Below are 22,844 nucleotides of genomic sequence, written 5' to 3'. Positions count from 1 at the left end.
CTGTGTCTCCATCTTGGAGGCCAAGATAGACATTCTCCTCACTTGAGAGTGGAGAGCATGGTTGGTCCAGACTCCTGTCTAGGGAATCATTTTCAAGCAGTAATGGGCGGAGATGGGGGTGGGTTTGAGGACAAGACCTGCAAATGTGGGTGCAGCTGCATTTAAATGATTCCCAGACTGTGTTTGGTCTTCAAACTGGGTACCCCACCCCCACACATCCTCCAGCTCCATGGAAGTTACAGGAAGTGTTGATGTAATTGGGGAGATCTCAAACGCACCCACCTACCCTCCCATTCACATACTCTGCCTTGTCTGCGCAGGGCTCCCAGTCAAGGGCAGGTGGGCACACGCCAAGATGATTCCCAGTGCATCCAGGAGGACCCTCTCCCGTCCTGCCTGGTCTCTGCCTGGACCCTCATGGTCACAGAAACTAGGATGAGAGTAAGGCAAGCACACTTGCATGTTGTAGGGGCGATAATTCCAGCAGGCAAGAAAGAAGTGAAAACCATCAGTGTCTGTCAAAAATTTTATTTTTTTCATATCACACAGAATGATGTTAAAATAAATCCTCAGTAATATATATTTATATACTTATTTACTTGTGTCAATATTTACAAAAGACTGTGGAGCTCTATGAAGTCTATGTACACCCATGATCAGGTGGACAGGCAATGTTCATTGAGGCACATATGTACACATATATGTATAACCTATGTACAAATATCAGACCCTACTGACACAGGAACTCTCAGCTGCAGAAGTCCTGGGCGGGGCAGTGTTGGTGGGGCTGAAAGCTTCCAGAATATGTCAGCAAGAATGATAATATCAATACATCCTGTGCAATGTAGTTACAGCTGGTGTCTAAATTTTCAAGAAGCAAACAAATAGTTAAATGACTCCCAACTCCCATGAGTCTTCCCCACAAGTCCTGCTCCGCCTTCAGCTCTCATTGGTCCCCAGCCTCTTATCACCATGGAGACCCCAGTTCCCTTTCGGCATCATCCTTACGAAGCTTTACCATTAGCCTTGGAGTTCCTTCTGCTATTGATCCCAAGGAGACTTATTTATCTACCTCTTTGAGTTTTCAGCAATTATTAGAGACAGGACACGGGAGGGCAGCTGAAGAGTCATGCACAAGCAGCAAGGAAGCCAGTGCAAACCCTAATTGGAGTCTGTGCTGCATGAGCTTAAGTGAGCGGCAGTCATTTCCTCTCTCTCTCTCTCTCTCTCTCTCTCTCTATATATATATATATACACACACATATATATATATACACACACACACACACATATACACAATATAAAATCTCCAGAGACACCCTATATAAGCACATAAGCACACAGGTCTGGAAAAGGAAATAGCATCCTCCACTCATGAGCTTTACAGCTATGTCCCTGATGAAAATTAAGAGAATCTTCCTTGATTGCTGGCACCATTAATCTCAACTGTTCCAAGATTATCCTCAGTGGAGAGAGGGGTGCAGGGATGCAGAAAACCAGGAAGAGGCCAATTTGGCTGGGGTATTGTTTGCTCAGCAGGCTAGAGCTTGATCATGGGACTTTCCAGCTTCCTGGGGCCCTTCAAATGAAGGAACCATCCAAGCACGACAACAAAAGGAAACTGGGTCGCTGGATCCCACGTGAAGGCAGAACTGGGGCAAGCACAGAGCATGTTCAAACCCTCAGGAGCTGAGACTCACCCCCGCCAAAGCCAGCCAGGTCTCTCTTCTTGCTTTTCTATCCCATTTCTTAGCCTGGAGCTGATGTGCTCCTTTCCAGCCCCACCTGGCAGGTCAAAGTCCTTGCCTTACACTTCATAGGCTAAAAAGGCAGTAATGTTAGCAGCTGACATGGAAATTGTTTGGTAGCAAAGTGTGCCCCTGAATATTCTCTTCCTCCCAGCTCCTCCTATTGCTTTCTCTAGCAGCCCAGAGTATTTATTCACTCATACAAACAAGGCATTCGGTGTCTAGGGAATCATTTTCAAGGAGAAGCAGGGCTTAGAGGCTTCTCACAGAGACTCAGAAAGACACAGGACTGAGTCTTCTGGATAGCTACCAAGGGTCCTAGCACACAGCCACATCTACACTGCCCTCAATGATCTAGATGTTGCAGTAGCTGTCTACGTTATTACATAATCATGCCGTGTGCATCCATCAGTGGAATGATGCAGGGAGTTCTCAGCTGCAAACTCATCTGGAACACATTTGACTATTTTAGGAGTGCACAGGAGCACAGAAAGTTATATCCATTTCCACGCTGAGGTTCATAAAGTACAAGAAGTAGCCATCCAGACAGGCCACCTCAACTGCTTCAGTTCACCAGATAGTCATGCCAAGTCTGGGTTTTGGGCTTCTGCTGCCTAATCACAACTAACATAGTCAGACTGGAGGGCTTCTGTGGGTGTGGGGAGATGGCAGACACCACTGCACCACCTCAATTGCTCCAGATACAGTGAAAAATTCCTCCCACTTCCATCCAGGTAGAAAGCACACAACCAAATGCAAGAGGCGAGGCTGAGAGAAACTGTCTCCCATGGATCTAACACACTGGCAGGCAAGAGGGAGAATGAGAGCAGGTTTTAGCTTGCACCTAGCTGTTTCTTGAGTGATGTGTACAGCTAACCCCCAAAGAGGCAACTGAATTTCAGCTGCTCTAATACCCACACCCTCAACTTAGGTTTAGTCATAATAAAAAACAGAATGGATTTGTTAGTTCCATTGATTGCCACAAACCTCGCCTTCTGTGTGGCAGAGATGTGCTTTAGTTCTTCATTGGAATGTTACTTTCAGATCTCACAAACCTCATACCTAGGGCACCACCCATGACAAAGAGAATGCTAAATAGATCAATCCTTTGCCAGGTCATCAAGCTTTCCACTCCCCTCGAGTACAAAGTTTGGAATAACTTATCTGGTCCTCAGTGATGAGGTTATAGCCAACCGGGGCAGACAGAAGAAAGGCTAAAGCACCTGGCTGTTAGATCAGACTTCCCTTTTATCCCTGAGTCAGGCAGCCACCTGGGAGGGAAAGGAAAGTGATCCTGGAGCCTGTTCTTTCTTTATGAAAGATCTGCCTTCTAGAGCGGTCCCTAAGCAGAAAAAAAAAAAAGTGGAACTGGAGAGGTGAAAAGAATGCAAAGGAGGTCATTCAAAAAATGCACATAAATGCAGTTTATTCCTTGGATTGCCAAATTTATTCCACGTGAGTGAAACTAAGGAGATTAGTCAATGTATAATTCTATAATTTAAAAAATAGTATACATATATACATATACTATATATATATACACACAATATATGTATATATGGAAAACCTCTAAAAACTCAGGACCAATCAACCAAAACCTTGATTGACAAGAATTATGTTTTCTTACTATACTTTCAGTAGAAAGAGGCAAATGACAGCAAGGGCTCTATCTGATGAGCCAGGATGTGCCCCAGTGGCCCATTTCCAGGTCTATCTTGTAGCCAGCAGTCATTCAGCCTGTCTCTTTGGTCTTCTCCACCTATCTCCACTTCTGTACAATAAGCACTGAGGTTTACAGTGTTGACCCTGAGCAAGGCAAGGTCCATGTTATCTTCAAACACTTTACTTAACTAAGGCAGGAAAGTTTATGCTAACCTACTTAGGAAATATTTTTCTCAATAACAAAGGTTGAACCAGACATGCTTTCCTATTCCCACTCAAATAACCAGAATTGCAAAGCAACCAGGATGTTCCCGTCCCTGAGGTTTCCCCATCAGTTAACTGAGGTTTTGCTGTACACGTGTGTATAGAGCAAGGTAGATCAAAAAAGAATGGAATGGGACCCTGGGGTTGCCAGCCTTCCCTGATTGTCCAGTCTGAACATTTAACCTCACAGATGTTTTAGGAAAGGGGACTCTTCTGAATCCCCTGGTTATGTGTGCAAATATTTGTGCAGCTGCACACTCTAGCGGGTGGTAGAGTCTTTATTTCACTAATGTCATGCCCTAACCACCGAAACTTCTATCCCTGTAGACTTCTACTGAAACCCACAAGAACTTGCTTCCTTCTGCAGCTCTCATGGAGTCCCTTTGGTCGAGCAAGTCAGCTTATTCTGAAGGAGAGTTAGAGGGCAATTCCCAAATCTGCCCAGGCGACTGATCCCAAGTGCAAACCTCCAGGCCACATTCCCTCAGCATCCATCTCCCTGGGGAAGGGAGGAAGGGCAGCAAAAGGATCAAGTAATGGCTTTTAGTGCATGGAAATGATCTTCTGTAATGGCTCAGGATGCTTTATTCTTATCTATTGGGAAGTGCTTTCCTGTAGGCTTCCATTACATCTGCCAGACTGAGGGAAAGTCAACAAAATGGGCTGAAGAGGTCATATAAACTTAGGACTTTTGTGCCTAGAGGTTGTAAGGATGCTGTGTGACAGCAGGCAGAAATGGGGAGACAGAGGGAGAGGAGACAGAGACACACATGGAGACAGAGAGATGCACACAGGAAAGAGACAGAGCGACAAAGCCCTCTCACAGGCCTTCCTTGTGCATACACTGCATCTTAGCATATGTGTCCATTCCAGAAGGAGATCAGATCTCAGAGGACAGGAGTCATGTGAACACATGGGAAGAAGAAACTACAGAGACTGTGAACAAGCCCCCAGAAGTCAAGGGCATAATCTGATAATCCAGGTACTATCTATCACTTTTCAGTCCTGAGAGCAAGATTTTGAAAGAGCTATTGCTAAAGAAAACAGTCACTATTTATTTTATTGCACTTTTCTTCTTTAAAAATATTCAAACACAAACTATGAGAGATGAAGCTGAGATTTGGTGGGAAGGGAAGCAGAAAGAAAGGAAAAGTAAACTAGGTTAGTTTGAGGAAGAGAACCTTCCTGCATGTAGGGGGGCCCCTACCTCCATCTGTCCCTGCTGGTTGCTTTGATAGGGGAACGGGGTTGGACTCAACAAGGGTCAAGTCTGAAGATATAGATGATGGTCACAATAGCTACTGAGACAGCTCCCAGCATCCCCCTCTCTGCGGGTTGGCTCAGGTGGCTGATGATGTTAATGAGGTTAAGGTCATGAGTTCAAACCTGGCAATGGATACCTTGCCAAGGCTAGGGGAACCTCCATTGTGTAACCAAGGAGCACCATGGACATTATAGTCCTTACAGACCAGGCAGCCATCACCTACATACAAGCTGTTATGACAATGGGCCCCAGGAAAGCCCTGGGGAGCAGAGCTCAGCACCATCATCCCCTCTCTTGAATAAACAAGTTAAAGCACTGTGCTCCCCTGCCTGACATAGGGGTAGTGGTGCCACCTTCATATGCGATTTGCACACTGTTCTGTAGTTCCTTTGGGGGGAGTCAGCCTCTATGACTCTAGTATTGTGGGCAGTGTGGAACCCTCAGCCTGAGGAGCTTCAGAGGGTGCTGTCCTCTCTCCACTTGGGTTGACAGTGACAGAGTCCTCACTACAATATAGTGATAGATCCAGAAAGAACAGGTAGGATAAGCTAGTCCCGGGCACTCCCAACACGGAGCAGCAACATGAACACCCAGGCTGGGGTCTCAGGCCATCATAACTTCCATGGGAGCCCTTTCCATACTGGGCTAATGCAATCTAGAGGCACACTCCCGTGGGGCCCCTTTTAAAAGGCTAACCTCCTGGTGACATGCCAACACTAGCCTCAGAAGTACAGGTGAGAGGGACAGAGGCAAGCAGGGAAGAAGGAAGAGTATGTCAAGTATACTTCATGTATACTTCATGCCAAGTATCACTGAAGTTTCAGGAAGCACAGAGCCTTAATTATTTTCTTAATTAAATGTTGGCTCCTAAAAAGTTTACTCTGACATTTGACCTGCTCAGCCACTCTTTCTTCCTGACAATCTCTCCACCTTTCCCGGGCCTCTTCCTTTTCGGCCTCCTGAAAACTCCAACTTTCTTGAAAATGAGTCCACAGAGGCACTTGATGATGCCAACGGGAATGGTATCTTGACTTGGAAACACAAGTTTCCAGCAATGCACAAGTTTTGGACCCTCATGTCCACTCCTTGCTGTTGTTGCCTTTTCTATAGAGATTGGGAGCTGTGACCATCACTGGAAGGGAGGGTGAGCCACAATGGGGTGGCTGCAGGAGTAGAAATCAGGAGTGAGGCCTGATCCAAGGCCTGACTGCAACTCCTAACTTCAAATGTGGGTGAAGCCTTTGCTAAAATGCACTCAGCTAGTCCTACTGACGGGAAGAACCGGCTCCAAAAGTAACCCAAAATGGTGGGGTAATCTTAGAAAGTATTTAAATATGGCCTTAGAATATTGGATAAAGTCAGGCCCTTGAAAAAGTGTTAGCTTATTTAGCCTTAGATGTATGTTCTTAATCACTTTTTACTTAAGCTGAACCGGGTTGCATAGCAATTGGATGGGAGGCAGGGCATCCAGGGGAGCCCAACAAGGGGGAAAGGAAGAGCGTGCCTGGGATTGAACATCCCCAGAGGGGAATCAGGAGTTGGCCCCTTTGGGCTTATGCCCAAGAGCAAGTGAAATGCCACAAGCAGGTAAAGGTGGCTCATTTTAAGAGACAGGTCTCTATAGGGTCTCAACTTCCTGACCTTGCCCCCAACAAAGCTGCAAAGGATGGAAGGGCAATAAGATTTGTGGGCTTAGAGAATGTTGGGGACATTTTCACCCTGGTCCTGGGCTCAAGATCCTGCAGTTTCTTGAGCCATTACTGCTTTTAAGAGAATGGGCTGAATCGGGAGATCCCAGGTGCTGGGAGAAGGGGAGCCTGGGCTGTTGGGTTGTCTGTGTGGATTTGCTGGAAGGAAGTGAGGGTCATGGCAAGGAGGCATATATTAGGCTTCCAGCTGTCCCAGGTACTTCCACACTCTGCCCCCAGGTTTCTGGTGGGAGGAAGATGAATTGGTAGAGACCCCATGCAATTCCCGGTCTTAGTTAGAGTTAGATATCTGCTTGATGTGGTGGCCCATCCTTCTGCTTGAAACCTAGGAGTTACTTCTCAGGACTGAAATCTGGTGGTGAGAGAAAAGACTAGAGAAAGAGATTCCGGGAAGGATACTGAGGGATATAAACACAGGCCAGGGAAAGGTGATTAAATCTGATCTTTTGTTTGTCCCTGTTAATTCACAGCTCTGGCGGCAGGGCAATGGGTCTGAGCATATGTCTGCATTTCATGTGTATTGTGTGATGTTTCTGCGCATGTGTGCTATGTATCTTGTGTGCCTATTATAAGTAAATGCATTGTGTGTATATAGTGAGTTTACGTGTATTCCATGTGTAGAAACAATGGTAAAGAAGCCTTTGTGTATCTTATATGCATATGCATTTTGTCCGTGTAGCTTTTTATGTATCTTGCATCTGAGTTGCAGGTTGTGTATTTGTATGTGGTATATGTTTGTGTTTTGTGTATGTTCTGTGTAAATTCTGTATCTGTGCAGAGAGTGCATTTTGTATACAGTTATAACCATCTATCTTCTGTGTTTGCTTTTATGTTAACTTGGTCTGTCTGTATTTTGCACATGTTGCATGTTTTATGTTTGTGTGTGACAACAGTGTACCTATTTTGTGGTGAATGTACATGACCGTGTGTGAACATTTTAGAGTCCTGGGCCAACGACACTGTGATAAACTATCTACCCTGACCTAGGCCTCAGATATGGGTTGCTTTACCTTCCATTTTCCAAAGGTCTGTGTCCCTCCCACCCCATGTCTTGGAAATTCAGCACCACCTCCCATGAAGGAGAGGAAGAGAAGCACAGAGGCTTTGTGCTGGGCATGGGATGCCCTGCAGATACCTGGGGATGTGGGTGACCAGGCACTAATGAGCACCCTGGGCCTAGCACCCTGAGCTGGTGCCCCATGCCCCAAGACAACTGATTAGGCAGCAGTGAGGCCTGGGCTGGAGCCACCCCTGCACAGCCCGACCCCTGCAATTCACTGTTTGGGAAAATTCAGCCACTCTGTCAAAAGGCAAAGAAGTAAGTTAAAAGCCTCCTACCTGAAGCCATTTCAGGGTCAACCTACTGTCTACCTTTAGGCTGTGCAGTGCTCATTTGCACTCTACCTGTTCTGGGGGGTGGGAAATGATTCTTTACCCATCCTTTGGTTCTTTTTAAAAAGCAGGTCTCGTTGCCAGTTTAACGGGGAGAGAGTTTGGGTCTGGAGATCAAAATGATGCCTTTGGATCATCTAGGGACTCCATCCCTTAGTCCTGGACTTCAGACATTTCCACATAGAGGAGGCTCTCTTTAAGTCCAGATCAGCAGAATTTGGTCTCAGGGAGTCCTACTCCTTGGTGTCCTTGGTTTCAAAGCAGGGGATCCATTCTGGCTCTTTAGGGAAAGGTTCATGAAAGTGACAGATGCAGAGCCAAATGATAATAAGATCCAAGTGGCATAGGTAAAGGTGAAAATGGAGATGATGAACAGGATGAACTGTAGAGAGGAGGCCCAGGGTAGGTCTGGCCCAGGACAGCTGGAACTGTGAGGGCCACAGGGCCCTTGTGCACTCAGTAAGACAAGCTTCAGCCATGGGAACTGAAGCTGCAGCACATGGAGGGCAGAAAGACAATTCTAACGTCTAGGAATCCATGGATACTGGAGTGTCTGAGGCAATGGCAGCAAACCCAGGCCCAGTGGGGTTACCAATGAGACAAATTAACCCGTTAGGCCTCTTAGACAGCCAACCCACCAAGCAGTGGATTTGCTCCTGAACCTGAACTCCAGAAAATGAATATATATATATGTGTGTGTATGTATATACATATACACACACATGTATGTATATATATACACCCTAGTGCACATAGTCAAACACATGCATAAATTGCCCTGTGTCAAAAATATTGCATAAGCTTGTACAATGTTCAAATGCAATTTTTTTCTATCGCTAGCTAGGTAGAGGAATGCGTGAAAGAGAGATACTCAATATATATTTATATACACTGGATCCACAGACCTGCCTGTCATCAGGACCAGATGCCCTGGTCCACTGTACAGTCATGCCCGTGACTAGGTTATTCCTAAGGTGCAGTCATGTGAGGTGTTCAGATGCTGCCTTCCCTGCTTACTCTCCTGGCTTTGCAGAGGTCTGCGTTCCTGTTTAGAAGAACAGGGATAGCTAGGCTGGGGGGCCAGAAGTTTTAGTTCCATTCCAAATAGTCTATCTTTTCCCCTGATGGAGGGATTTTGCCTTCTGATGGGAAAAAAAACCCTAGTTCAAGACCATTCCAAGCCTATTAATACTCTAAATATTAATACTGTGTAGGCTACTAGGAAAACAGGTTATGTCCTGTGTTTTAAATATTGAGATTCATGCAACAAACACCCATGCAGCTCTATTGCATCACTGGTAAATTTCACTGCAGTGTCAGTGTAGCCGGGCCACATCAGTAGGAAAGCAGATGTCTGCAAACTCCAGTAAGAAACCAGACATGTTTTTGTGACCCTGGAGCCTGCAAAAATGGTGAATCAGAGGCTTAGAGGTCCGTTGGTTTGTTAGCTTCTCCCCATAGGCCTAAGGGAACAAATGTGAAACTTGACAACTCATATTCGGTTATACCAACTGTCCCTCCCCCGGGCTTCCCTCACATCGACACTGCAGAGAAAAAGCAGAATGCAGCATTTTCCGTTATGAAACACAAGCCTCCGGAGCATCTACTTGGCAATTGCAATTCACAAACCTCAGCCTGTGACACAGAAAGTAATTCCAACACACAGGACTGTGTGTTCTTTTCAATGCAAAAATGAGAATGACCTTTTGAGTAAACATCAGCTATTTAAAGCTAAACCATGATTGTGTTCCTCTGTGAAAGGGCAGGTGGGCTCAAATGGGGTGGTGGGATGGCGGGGAGGGGAGTGCATCTCCTGGATGTTGTGTGCATTTCATTAGGAAGGAATGATGGCACTGATATGGTGCACTGTGTATTGGCTATGAGGTGGCCTCAATGTCTTTCTGAAATCCTAGCTTGATAGGCGACTCCCGTCTTTGGAAACTCATAAGCCGGTGATGAGGATGTGCATGAAAGCCATGATAGATATTCTGTGTCCTAAATCAAAGTCAAAAGATCAAAAGTCACTTGCACAACTATTGCTTTCCATGCAGAACCAGATACACACTGTAGAACACACTGACTACAATGCAGGCTATTATGCAACATCTGCATTAGTTCCATTGAGCTGTGAGTATGGTAATAGGTTTCAATCAGACATCAGTTAACATTTTGGTAATATTCACATAGTTTGTGTTAGCCAAGGTGCAGTTGGCTGTTTTCAAGTTTTCCTCTCTAAAGTCCTCATTACTGTTGTTTACCCCCTCCTGGATCTCCATGTAATCGGACTTACTAATGGTAGAGGCACTTCTACTTTTCTTTAGGTCAGGGGAGGATGGGATCTTTGGACAGCTTGTCACTTGCAAGTATTGGGCCTGCTCCTCTCCCTCTGTCTCCCGGTGGTAGAAGTAGTTGAAATTGGACACAATGACAGGGACCGGTAAGGCAATAGTTAACACACCTGCAATTGCACATAGGGAACCCACTATCTTTCCCCCAATGGTAGTCGGAACCATGTCTCCATAGCCTACAGTTGTCATGGAGACGACTGCCCACCAGAAGGCATCTGGGATGCTGGGGAACTGGGACTCTCGCTCATCGGCCTCTGCAAAATAGACAGCACTAGAGAAAAGGATGACCCCTATGAAGAGAAAGAATATCAGGAGGCCCAATTCTCTCATGCTGGCTTTGAGGGTCTGACCTAGAATCTGGAGACCTTTGGAGTGTCTGGACAACTTGAAAATCCTAAAGACTCTTACCAACCGGATGACACGGAGGATGGCCAGTGACATGGCCTGCTGGCCTTGCTGAGCGTCCTCTGGCTTCTCGGCCAACTCTGTCCCCAGGGTGATGAAGTAGGGGATGATGGCCACAATGTCAATGATGTTCATGATGTTGGTGAAGAAGCCGGCTTTGCTGGGACAGGCAAAGAACCTCACCAAGAATTCAAAGGAGAACCAGATGATGCAGAGTGTCTCTACAATGAAGAAAGGGTCTGTGAAGGAAGTGGACTGCTGGTACCCGATGGTGCTGTTGGAATAGGTGTGGAAGGTCACCCCACCACCATGCATGTCTTCATTCTCATCCCGGAAGATGGGCAATGTTTCCAGACAGAAGCTGACAATTGAGATCAGAATCACCATGACAGACACAATAGCTATAATCCTGGCAGGCCCTGAGCTCTCTGGGTATTCAAAGAGAAGCCACACTTGTCTCTGAAACTCATTTTCAGGCAGAGGACGCTCTTCCTCCTTGATGTAGCCTTCATCTTCCCGAAACATCTCCATCGCTTCTTCTCCCAGCTCATAAAACCGAATTTCTTCAGAGAATATATCTAAGGGCACATTCACAGGTCGCCTCAATCGGCCCCCCGACTGGTAGTAGTACAAAATGGCATCAAAGCTAGGGCGGTTCCGATCGAAAAAGTACTCATTTCGGAGGGGGTCAAAGTACCTCATTCGTTTCTTTGGGTCCCCTAAGAGGGTCTCTGGAAACTGGGCTAAGGTCTTTAGCTGGGTCTCAAACCGCAGCCCTGAGATGTTGATCACCACCCTCTCACAGCACTCGTGGTCTGCCTCTGGGTCATAGGTGTCCTGGGGGTGCCCAGGGAGGGCAGCAGCCTCGTCTGCTGGGTCTCCGGTGGCCACTGTCATAATTGGGACTGAGAAGCGCCTCACGCTATGCCTTTCAGCTGCCTGGTGGCAGGGAGCTCAGGGTGCTGCTACTGGCCCCAGGAAGCACAGGAGCATTGGCCTGGTCTCCTGCAGGAGAGCCCCGAGAGCTCTCTGAGAGCTGGAGAGACAGCCTCGCTTGGCTGAAAGACAGAGGCAGTTATTGACATGCGGCTACTCAGCATTGGCAGCCCGACATGGGATGCCACTTTTTGTCTCCCATCTCTCAGCCAAGAGTTCAGAAACATGATCACCACCACCACAACAAAGCAAAATTTACTTTCACCTTGTAACTTGTCTGGGAATCAGGGGGAGCAGGTAGCAATCTCTCAAGGAACCTCTGGAATGCCCTGCATTGGGGGAAGGTGGCTGGTACAGGCCCACTTGTACCACACAGGCTTCGTGGAGCATAACCCCATGCTAATAGGTTAAAAGTGGACCCTCTCCCAGGTGCTGCACTAATGTCTCAGATACTCATACCCAGGGAGGTATTCATGGTGGGGGATCTTGGGCCTGGGTCTTCCTCATTGGCCTCTACCCCAATGATTCTACACAAGACTGTTATTAAATGATAGACTGATTTACCTGACCAGACAGGAACCTGAAGCTCTCTTCCTTGCAGAGCTGATCAGATGCTGCAGGAATCTTAGATGCACAAACAGGCAGCCCAACTCCCCATCACGGCTTCTCACTCCAGCTAGAAATAATGGTGAGTCATTCTGGGCAGGAGGGCAGATTCTGGGTCCTGGAGGTGAGCTCTAGGACTGGGCTGGGCTGGAGGGGCGATGTGATGCCTGGCCAGGGGCATGCGGGACTTGAAGACAGCCGAGCATGGGCCTGGAGCCTTTTAAAGGAAGGAGGCAAGATGCAAAGCTCAGCAAAAGCTGGAGTCCTGGCTGTCCTCAGGAGGTGTGACGTTACCTGGAAAAAAACAGCAGCAAGGTAGAACCAGGGCATTCGGGCAGCTGGTGCCAAGATTTAGGAGGGTCTAGCAGCTTCCCTCATGGGAGGTGACAGGCCCCCATACCCACCCTCCATTCTGATGCCAGGCCTGAGGACTATCCCTCAGCCTTCCTGCCTCTTCTGGGCAGGCTTCCCATCAGCTTGAAGCACTTTCTCCCAGGGAGCAACACTCAGGCTTAGCTGGGCCTGCCTTATCCAGGGGCCACCCTGGATTGATCCAGGTCCCTAGTCCCCAGCTGCTCTCAGGAAGGACTCTGGAAGAAGCACTCCTACCCCCACATGTCAGGGCACAGCAGCTCCCAAGAGGAGGGCTTAGCTCACTGCAGCCTGTCTACAAGCTCTGACCTCAGCCAGTCCTGGAAAAGAAGCACCCCCCCGCCCCGCCCCCAGCACACACAGACTGCTTCAGAGCGCATCTAGGGAGACCCCACACAACAAAGTCGCCACTGTACGAAAGCTGGATGAACTTACTCTCCCTCCAGGATCCCTGGGCCGCAGGCCTCCCTCTGAGCCGGGTGGCATTTGAGCTGGGCAGGCGCTCGACCACTGATTTCTCCACCAAGAGAAAATCCCTCACATCTCCTCAGCAGGGAGCACAGAACAAACGCTCAGCCTGCCTAGCTGCGAGGCTGCTTGGCAGCAGCGAGAGGGGGAGCCTGGAGGAAGCCGGCTTCCGGACTGGCCCCCTGCCGACCCAATCCCGCAGGCCCCAGGGCGGGGAGAGGTCTCGGCCCCCTTCCCATCGCCCCGGGCTCCGGCCGGGATTCCGTCCGGCGCGCTCACCGCTCGCTTCGGCGCAGAGGACCAGACCCTCCCGCTGGCCGCGGCCGCTAGCGCCACCTTAACCCCCTCCTGCCCGCGCGGTCGGCTCCTGCTGCGGGCCCGAGAGCAGGTCAGCTCTTAAGCCCCCGGGGTCCAGCCGAGGGACCGCCGAGGCTCAGTCTCCACCCAAAAATCCCGGAACCTGATCTCTGGGGGTGGGGAGTAGCTGGCGCCAGGCTGCTGCCCCAGATCTCAGCTTCCTTTTAAGCGCGGGAGCTCGGTTGCAGCCCACGGCCCCAGCGAAGGGGAAAGCCCTCTCTGCAGCAAAGCTGTTATTCTGTGCGGAAGAGGCGAATGCAGCCCGGCCGTCCCAAGTGGTTCAGGTCCTCCAACCCGCGCTATTTACCAGACTTGGTTATGCTGCCAGCTGCACTTCCCACCACCCACCAGCTCCTCTCCCTGCCCTCCGCCCCGCGCCACGCAAACCCCAGAGGGTCCCGAGCCCATTCTGTGCACTCTTCTTGAGCAGGGTGCAAGTTCCCCTTGATCTCCCCGGTCCGGGACTTGCCGAGCAGACTGCAGTGGTCGGCAAGGGCTTGCCCGCCCAGGACTCAGCCCGAGCCTGCTGCGCTGCAGGCTGCGCCGCCGGATGCCCCGCAGCCCCTCTGGGCGCCGCCGCCGGGCAGGCAAGGCAGCACGCGCCACGCAACGCCCCTACACGGATTTACCCTTCCGGATGGGCACCGGGGCCTCCATGTTCCTGGGTTACGGCCAGCGCCGGCAGAACCCCAGCAGCGGGCGGCGGCGGGGTGCGGGCGGCCAGCCGGGAGCCGGCTCTGCAGTCCCGCGGGCGGCGCGTACGGAGCTCCCGGCCGCCGCCCGCAGCCGCACCGCGCCACGCAGCGCCGCACCTGGCTCCACGGCGAACTCGAATTAAAGGGGCCTGCGGGGGCCAGGGCTGGGGCGGCAAGCTGCCAGCGGCCGCCACCGAGCTCGTCACCTCGTTGGCCCCCGGGCCTCAGCCCCCGCCCCGCGAGGAAAACATTCTTTGGCAGAGCCCGGCTTACTAACCAGAACCTCCAGGAGAGCTCAGCTGGGTGCTGCTGGGCCGGGGAGACTGGGGAGGGCAGAAGTTGAGGGGCGCTGGTGAGAGGCTCCTGCCAACGTAATGAAGTAGGCAAGGAGGAGATAATCAATAGCAGCTATCCCAGGCCCACGGCGGGATCCAGCCCCGCGGGAGACGTGTTGCTATTATTGTGGTGCCGCCAGACAGGATCTGCAGACCCCTTTCTTGCCCTTTCTCCCGCCGTCGCGACCCCTTCTCCAGATCGGTTTCCCACCTCCCTGTTAGCTAGCAAAGATTTGGCTTCGCAGGGAAATGCAGCAGGTGCGGTCCGCAGTGTGGCAGAAACTCTTCTGCTGTGTTCACCCCCACCGACAGGAGCCGCAGGAACAGGCAGCACTGCAGGGCTGGCCCTCTCCACTCCCTCCCCCAGGGCCCGGGCAGAGAAGGCTGGGGGACACGCTGCTACCCTTGGGAAGGGTCAGCTACTCACAAAACGGGCCCTCTGGCAGAACTTGCAAAGCCAGCTGGCCCACGGGGCTCTGGACTTGGGAGTGCAGCTTACAGCACCCTAGGTGGGCAGACGAGGATGCCCTTTGCTTTCGGGAAATGTGTGTGGGACGCCCAGCCTGCCTTCTGCCTAGATAGGGCATCCGAGAAGGTCTAGGGTGCTTCTGGGGAGGCATAAGACAGCCTCAAGCCCCTGCTAGTTCTGTTCTCCAGGTCCCTGTCAGGGTCATCTAGACAGGTGTGCCAAACAGTGGTGGTTCCTTGAGATCAGACTGCGGTAGATACGGAGCTCTGGATTCAGAGGGGCTCTAGCACCGGGAAGTCCCCACTGGGCCCTCCCCCACCCTCCCGCCAGGAGACCCTCCTCTCTATGTGTGTACCTCATGGGGAGAGCCCCGAAAGCCCATGAGGCTGGACTCCGGATTCTGGCATTTCCTAGTGGTAGTCTGTGAGGTGTGGTTGAAGACTGGGAGCCTGCCTAGAGCTGCAGGGGGTGGTCTGGGAGGGCAGTGGCCTCCAGGAGCCTGAAGGATGACAGATGACTATAGAGAAGGGCTGGTATGGTTTAGAGTCCCTTGAACCTGGCCTGTCAGTGTCCCAGTCAGTGAACGGCTCGGGTGTTTTGGAGGCAGCCAGATGGAAGCGTAAATCCCTAACAGTTACTAGGTAAGTTATGTCACTTCTCTGGGCACCAGTGTCCTCCTCTGAAAAATCAGGATGCCCCTAAGGGTGTGGTGAGGTTTTAATTGTTGCATCAGTTTAGCATCCAGCAGACACTGAATACATGAGGATTTCTCTGCTCTGCTTCCTTGTGAAACTCTCCTCATAGCTCTCAGCCTCCAGCTTAGCTCTGGGGTATTTCTCCAGGCTCCCAATCACCAGGTCCTTGTTGCCCTATTCCCTCTGCTTCCCAGATTGCCCCACCCTTTACTCTCCCTGAGATCTCACCATTTCCACCCTTCTACCAAATTGACTGCCAGTTCCCTTCCCCATATACTCTTTCTGAAAGCCTCCCCTGACCAGCACCAAGGGGCTCTGTTTCTCCTACCTGGCACACTGAATTCTCCTGTCATTTAAAGTCAGATAATCCTGTGTGGCCAAAGTCAGATACTTTATCCATTTGATCATATGTATACATTTCCTTTGCCTTCCTTCTTGAAAACAGAAGCTGTGGACAGAGAAAAGCTCTTGAAGGAGAATCAATCGTCATAATTGGTGACATGGGCTTACCATGTGTCAGACCCTGTACTAAGCACTTCTAACCCAGGGCAACATTTAATCTTCACAGCCCTAGAAGTTAGTGTATACATTAGTACCATTTTATAGGAAAGGAAATGGAGGCAGTGAGAGGTGAAATCACCTGCCTGAGGTTAATAAGTGGTGACTCTAGGACTGGAATTAGTTCTTTGTGATTCCAGGACATGTGCCCTTAGCTCCCACACCACACTGTGCAGGTGGAATGAGTAGCCCTTGAATTTCATTTCCCTCTTTGAGATCTTCCTTTGACCTCTGCTTCTATTTTGTGATTTGGCCTCAGGGGTATGTTGTCCTCTCTCCATCCTTTAAACTCAAGTGTGAACAACAACAACAACAACAACAAAAGAAATTAACTAAAGAAGGAAAAAAAAAAGAACCATCATAACAGTTGTTCAGGCACATTTCAGGGCTTCTGTCAGTACCTTGGTCTGGCAGTGCTGTGTAGGAAAAGAACTCAGGCCGTATTCCCAGCACTGACACTTGCTAGCTGTATGAACTTGAGCAAGTTATTGACACTCTCTGAGCCTCCTACTGTTCGTTTCCTAGTTGGTTGAATGGGAGAGCAAAGCTACTTTACAGGGTAATAAGGACAAAATTAGTATAAAGAATGGACAGCCAGCTAACTTAACTGAGCCCCCTTTCCAGTTCTGTGGTGGGCTCCATTTCTGATTTTTGGCCACACAATAGCAGCCAGAGTGTCCCTTGATCCTTTCCCTGGGCAGGGTAAAAATCCCCAAAGACCACTCCCTTCCCTTTGGTTTGGTTTCCTGCTTGAGAGCCAGGCCTTGCCCTCAGCAGAGGGAAGGGCTGTGGTGGCTGTCACAGTGAGTGACTGGTGACTACGGTCATCTAAAAGAAGAGTTTATAACTGTGTGTGCATACACACCCACACCCACACAGAGGGACTGGAGGCAGAATCTCTTAGTTCTTCCCATTTGTGAATCTTCTCAGGTGTCACTCCCAGGGAACCAGCTCCCCTTCCTGGCATGACTGCCACTTCTGCTTGATGCTCCCCACCAGCCCACTCACCTATGTGCTGGCACAGTCCACACTCACCCATAGGTAGGCAGGGCAGGAGGACACTGGACTGACAGCCCTCCAGAGATCATTTGATTTAATCCTTGCAACCAGCCAATGGGAAATATATCATTGTCTCTCTTTTACAGATGAAGATACTGAAGCTCAGAGAGGACCAAGGTAATTTAGCTGGTTAGTAGTGAGGCTGGAACAGAACTCAAGATTGTGTGACTTTATAAGTCACCATGCCATTCTACTGCCCACTTTTACTGTTAACTCGGTGCCAGGCCTCTGGGCTCAATTTCTGGTCTCAGGAACAGAGATTCCCCAGGGGTCGTCTCTCCTGGAGGCAACCTGACTTCACGCCAATCTGGTTTAGAAGGGAGTTGGTGCTGGTGATTAACTGTTCATACCTTAACTGAGGGCCTTGAGGCAGTGGTGGTGCAAGAGTCAGGACCCAAAGGCTACCAAAGGGGAGGACAAGGCAAGGCATCTGACCAGGACTGCAGTCTGTGTGACCGAAGCTCACTCACTTGACCTTTCTGTGTAGCAGTTTACTAATAAAATAGGTAGGACACTAGGCCCCCCTACCCCCTTGCTTCATAGGCTTAAAGAGAGAGTGAGGAAGGAAGGAAGGAAGGAAGGAAGGAAGGAAGGAGCGAGGCAGGGAAGGAAGGAGGGAGATGGACCTTCATTGTTAGTGTGTGTTAACATGTCTTTGGTTAGGACTACAGAGGATTAATACCCATGGAGGTGCATGGAGAAGCAAAGCCTGGTCAGTGTGGAACAGGACTCTGTTAATGTCACTGTTGTTGCTGATGTTGTGGTTTTGCATCTGCCTGACATTTGAGAACTTCCCTTGGAAGTGGCATGGGCCTCCACTCCAGCCCACTACTTACCTCCAAAGTCAAGATCAGCCTCCTGCGGGAAGGCTTCTCAGATTAACTTCAGCTGCCTCTAAGGGGCTCCTTCATGGACGCCTGGGCCTTGGCTCCTGTCTTGAATGAGCTGCTACACACTCATCCCACTGCAATATTGGCTAAATAAAAGAATATGTTCTTTTATTACAGGGTGGCTCATGCCTATAATCCCAGTAACTTGGGAGGCTGAGGTGGGAGGATTGCTTGAGGCCAGGAATTCAGTATCAGCCTAGGCAACATAGGCAACATAAGGCTCCACCTCTAAAAAATTTTTTTAAAATTAGCTGGGCATAATAGCATGTCCCTGTAGTTCCAGCTACTCGGGAGGCTGAGGTGAGAGGATCATTTGAGCCCAGGTATTTGAGGCTGCAGTGAGCCATGATCGTGCCACTGCACTCCAGCCTGGCTGACAGAGCAAGATCCTGTCTTGGGAAAAAAATAAAAATAAAAAATAAAAAGGCTGGGTGTAGTGGTTCATGCCTATAATTCTAACACTTTGGGAGGCTGAGGCAGGCAGATTGCTTGAGTCCAGGAATTTGAGACCAGCCTGGGCAACATAGTGAAACCCCATCTCTACAAAAAATAGAAAAATTAGCCAGCATGGTGGTGCATGCCTGTGGACCCAGCTGCTCAGGAGGCTGAGGTGGGAGGATCAGCTGAGCCCCAGGGAGGTGGAGGCTGCAGTGAGCTGAGATTGCACCACTGCACAACAGCCTGGGTGACAGGGTGAGAACCTGTCTTAAATAAATAAATAAATAAAATAAAAGAACATGTTAAGGAATGGCTAATGAGGGTAGTCCCTCCCTCACGGTTTGGAGCTGCTGCTCTGGTTCAAGCAGTGTGCTGGTTGTCTTACCATGAGGCCCCCACTACTCATACTCAAAGGTAGAATAACAAAGTGGTGGAAATACAGTCACGTGTCACTTAACGATGGGGATATACCCTGAGAAATGTTTAAGGTGATCTCATCATTGTGCAAACATCATAGAGTGTACTTACACAAACCTAGATGGTATAGCCTGCCACACACCCAGGCTGTATGGTAGAGCCTTTTGCCCTACGCTACAAACCTGTACAGCATGTTACTGTGCTGAATAGTGCAGGTGATTGTAACACAGTGGTAACAACATGCATCCAGTTGCCCAAACCAGAAACCTGGATGTCCTTGTCAACACTTTTCTTCCTCCTTCACCCGACATACTCCACATGCAGTCAATCACTTGGCCTTGGTGTCTGTTTGCTTCTCTCTGATTCCCTCTCCGTCCCCATGTCACCCTGGTTCAAGCCACCAGCAAGCACAGTCCGGGCCACTGCAACCCCTGTTGGTCCTGTCTTCAGACTTGCTCCCCTCTGGTCTCTTCTCCCCACAATTGCTATAGAGACCCTGCTAAAGTGCAGGTAGGATCTGTCACCTCTTCAACTCCTCATTGGCGCCCTATTGCTAGGATCAACCTGCATTTCCTAAAAGGCGAGCAAAGTCTTTCATGATCTGATGTTCCCCTGTCTTCCCTCTAGATCCCCATCCTGGAAGTCCACACTGGCATCACATTAAACGGCCTTGAAGGCTCTAACTGGCTGAAAACAGACAGGTTAGGTTAAGACTTGAAGTCAGACAGGCCTGGGGTGGAGCCCCTCCTCCACTGCTTGCCACTCACATGACCTTTGGTAGGGTGTTTTTCCTCTCTGAGTCTCAGGTTCCAGTCTGTAAAATGGGATTAATAATGCCCAATGCATGCTCTGAGGATTAAATGAGATAGTGTGCCCAAGGTGTTTATCTCAGTGACTTCCAGGAAGGTATCCAGAAATGTGAGCTTCCAGGTGGCTCCAGGTGTTTCTGCTTTGACTCCAGCAGCCCCCTGGCCAGAAATCCCTGCCTTCCTCCTTTCCTGTCACTTCAATGACTTCTTCTGACACTCAACTCATGTCACATCCTCCATGAAGGCTTTCTCAACCCTCTTCCTGGTCTCCACCCACCAACTCTATGCTCCAGACACAGATCTGTCACACCAAGTCCTGAGGGGCCTGTGTCCATCCCCACGTGGTCTTCCACTAGGTGGAAGCACCCTGAGGGCAGGGCCATGTCTCTTCTGACCTTGCATACTGGTGTCTGGTCTAGGCTGGGCACAGAGAAGCTGCCCTGGCAGTGTTTGTGAACCAGCAAACACCAGCAGATGCACGGCCTCTATGGTGCCCACAGCTTAACTGCCTCTCCTTGCCTTTCAGCCCCTAGACTTGGTGTCCTTAGAGGGCCCTCACTTACAAAGAAATTTGAGTTGCCACAGGGCCAGCCAGGGGCTATTTCTGACTCTTGCCCAAGAGGCTGAGGGGGTCAAGAGGGAAGACCAGCCTTGTACCAGTCATCACTGCCAGGAGGAGGATGCACCAGGCAGCCCCTGTATCAGAGGATAGCAGGGCAGAGAGGAGGGCTTCCTAGAGCTGGTGGCTCCCTCTCTATTTCACAGAGAGGTTAAGTATCTTGTTCAGGGTCACCCAGCCAGTCCAGTCAAGAACGAGGGTTTGAACTCAGGCACTGTGGCTCCAGAATTCATGCTCCTATCCATCCTGCTGTGTTGTTCTCATGGAGAGTTTGGGTATTCTGTGGGCTGAACCTGGTCCTGTCCAGTAGTCACTCTGTGCTTTAAGGTCTCCTAAGCACCCATGGTCTTCCAGCTTCTGCTCACATGTGCTTATTGCCTCCTACCAGGGGTCATTGCAACTTTGGACAGAGCTAACTTTTCAATTGCCTTTGTGGACCAGGAATTATCCTTCTTGAAGCTTTCACTCAGGCTTCTCTACCCACCTGTGGCCATACAGAGCAATTCTTCCTTCCCTCCCCTGCACCTTGCAGACATCAGCACTTTACAAAGTCGAAAACAGTGGCCAGGAGCTCTGTGGCTTCTCTTCTTTGAGGTCATTATTCCCAGGTCCTTAACTCTTCCTTACATGCTGTGGCTTGAGGTCTTGCACCACCCTGGCCATCCTCTGAAGTTTTCTAACTTCAAAGTGGGCCATGTATCAAAGTCTCCAGAGAAGAACACTTCGACCCTGGTGTGGCCCAGTTAGCCCAGAAGGGCAGACAGTATCACTGATTTTGCTTCATAAACGTAGCCTAAAGCAGGTTGACTCCTTAGTGTCTGCGTTATGTGGCTGAATTAGCTGGGCCTGAAGGTTACTCTAAGCCCCAGGTCCTTCTCTCCCTTTTATGGCCTTTGGTCAGTAGAGAAGAGGAATAGAACAGAAAAACAAGAAGCAACTTGATATCATGGAAAGGCCCTTGACCTGCCAGTTCCTGTCCTGACTTTATTACCAGGTGACCTGGTAAGTCACTTCCCCTCTTTGGGCCCTCGTTTCTTCATCTGTAAAATGGGAAAACTGGGCTACTTCTTGTTCTATGATTCGTTCTTCAACTTTACCTGGCTGAGGAACGGGAGCCCTAAGCAGATGAATGCATGTATCTCCCTTATCTCCACTGGCACCATAGGTCTTCCTACTGTCACTATTTTACTGAGAGGACACCAAGGCTCAGAGGTCACAGGACCTGCTTAAGGTCGCACGGCTCTAGTAAGAGGCAGAGCTGGGATCCCAGCCTAGGCCTTGCTGACCCCCACATCAACGGTTCCCCCATCACATCTCACTGCCTGTTTAAGAAGGGAGAAAGGACTTTCGAAGATGCCAAATCATTTTGAAAATGAATCCTGCAAACATTCGAAACAGTGCAAACCTGATGCTCAGTGCATCTTAATGATGTTCTCTGAGTCCAAGAAGGGTCATTACAAAGGGAACACAGGGAATCTTTGACTCTGAGGCCGTGCAGAAAGGAGGCTGAAACTGCAGTGAGGAGTTTCCTGAAGTTGAATCTGAGGAAAATGACTGACTTTCCTGGAAGTTTGATGGCCTAAAGCACCCACAGGTGACCTGTAAGAACAGAGCAGGGTCTGCCTGCCATGCACCACTTACCTAGGGCCTTACCCGAATGCTAAGGAAGTAGAATTAGAGGCACAAAAGACTAGGTAGAAAACAATTGGATAAAAAAATGTGTTTGTTGATTGGAGTAAGCCCTTGTGTGGAGAGGCAGTGGCGCTTGCCCTGGGAACTCAAATCTGAGGCTCTGGAGTGACTCAGCCTCTCTGGCTCAAATATTTTTATTTTTATTTTAAACGTACATATGTTCTGAATTTCTTAAAAGAACAAAACATTCTAAGTCCCCTACTCCTGAACTCTCCTGCTAGGAGGAGGTTGAAGTTGGTCACTAGAATGGTGCTATTAGAAAGATTTTCTTTGCCACCAGATGTTCCGCTCCTGATCTTCCTTAAAGGCAATACCTTGGCACTACTTGTTAGTGTCAGCAGCAGTGATGCTTTGGTGCTTTGATCGACCAAAGTCTTTGAAGCAGGGGAGGGAAAGGTAGAGGACTGAGAAGGTGGCTAAAGCATCCTGGCATTCCTGGTGTTGCCGAGCCAACGTGTATCTGGAAGAGTACAGGGAAGATGACTTAGGAGCAGAAGAGAGCCTGGGGCACAAAGGACAACAAGGAGGAGGGACAGAGGGTTGGGGGCGCCTGGGTTGGAGAACCCCTGTGGTTTCCTTGGCTGGCGACCAGGAGTCTTGGGATGCTTGCTTGTCACCTGAAATTCCAGGATCATCC

The 22,844-nt window shown here is 49.7% G+C and overlaps 1 protein-coding gene across 4 annotated transcripts in view; it reads right to left on the bottom strand.

The window, feature by feature from the left end:
* Positions 1-512: 512 nt before the first annotated feature.
* The window catches only part of KCNA2 (potassium voltage-gated channel subfamily A member 2), a 75,328-nt gene continuing 52,996 nt past the window's right edge, over positions 513-22,844 (bottom strand). The window contains exons 4-6 of one of the 4 annotated variants that reach the window (XM_033198693.1): positions 18,179-18,318; positions 12,293-12,628; positions 513-11,850 (exon numbers count right to left, since the gene is read on the bottom strand). In XM_033198693.1, coding sequence (XP_033054584.1) covers positions 10,190-11,689 — 1,500 coding nt within the window. In that variant the 5' untranslated portion in view covers positions 11,690-11,850; positions 12,293-12,628; positions 18,179-18,318 and the 3' untranslated portion in view covers positions 513-10,189. Of the gene's footprint in view, positions 11,851-12,292; positions 12,629-13,141; positions 14,122-14,160; positions 14,342-14,503; positions 14,839-18,178; positions 18,319-22,844 lie in introns of those variants that run through there. The other 3 variants (XM_033198695.1, XM_033198694.1, XM_033198697.1) reach the window with 3 other exon arrangements.

The sequence above is a fragment of the Trachypithecus francoisi genome, unplaced genomic scaffold, assembly GCF_009764315.1.
Source record: "Trachypithecus francoisi isolate TF-2019V2 unplaced genomic scaffold, Tfra_2.0 Lachesis_group5, whole genome shotgun sequence".
In the NCBI taxonomy this organism is placed as follows: Eukaryota; Metazoa; Chordata; class Mammalia; order Primates; family Cercopithecidae; genus Trachypithecus; species Trachypithecus francoisi.
The sequence above is the reverse complement of the archived record's forward strand: the minus strand, read 5'-3'. Positions and strand labels throughout refer to the sequence as shown.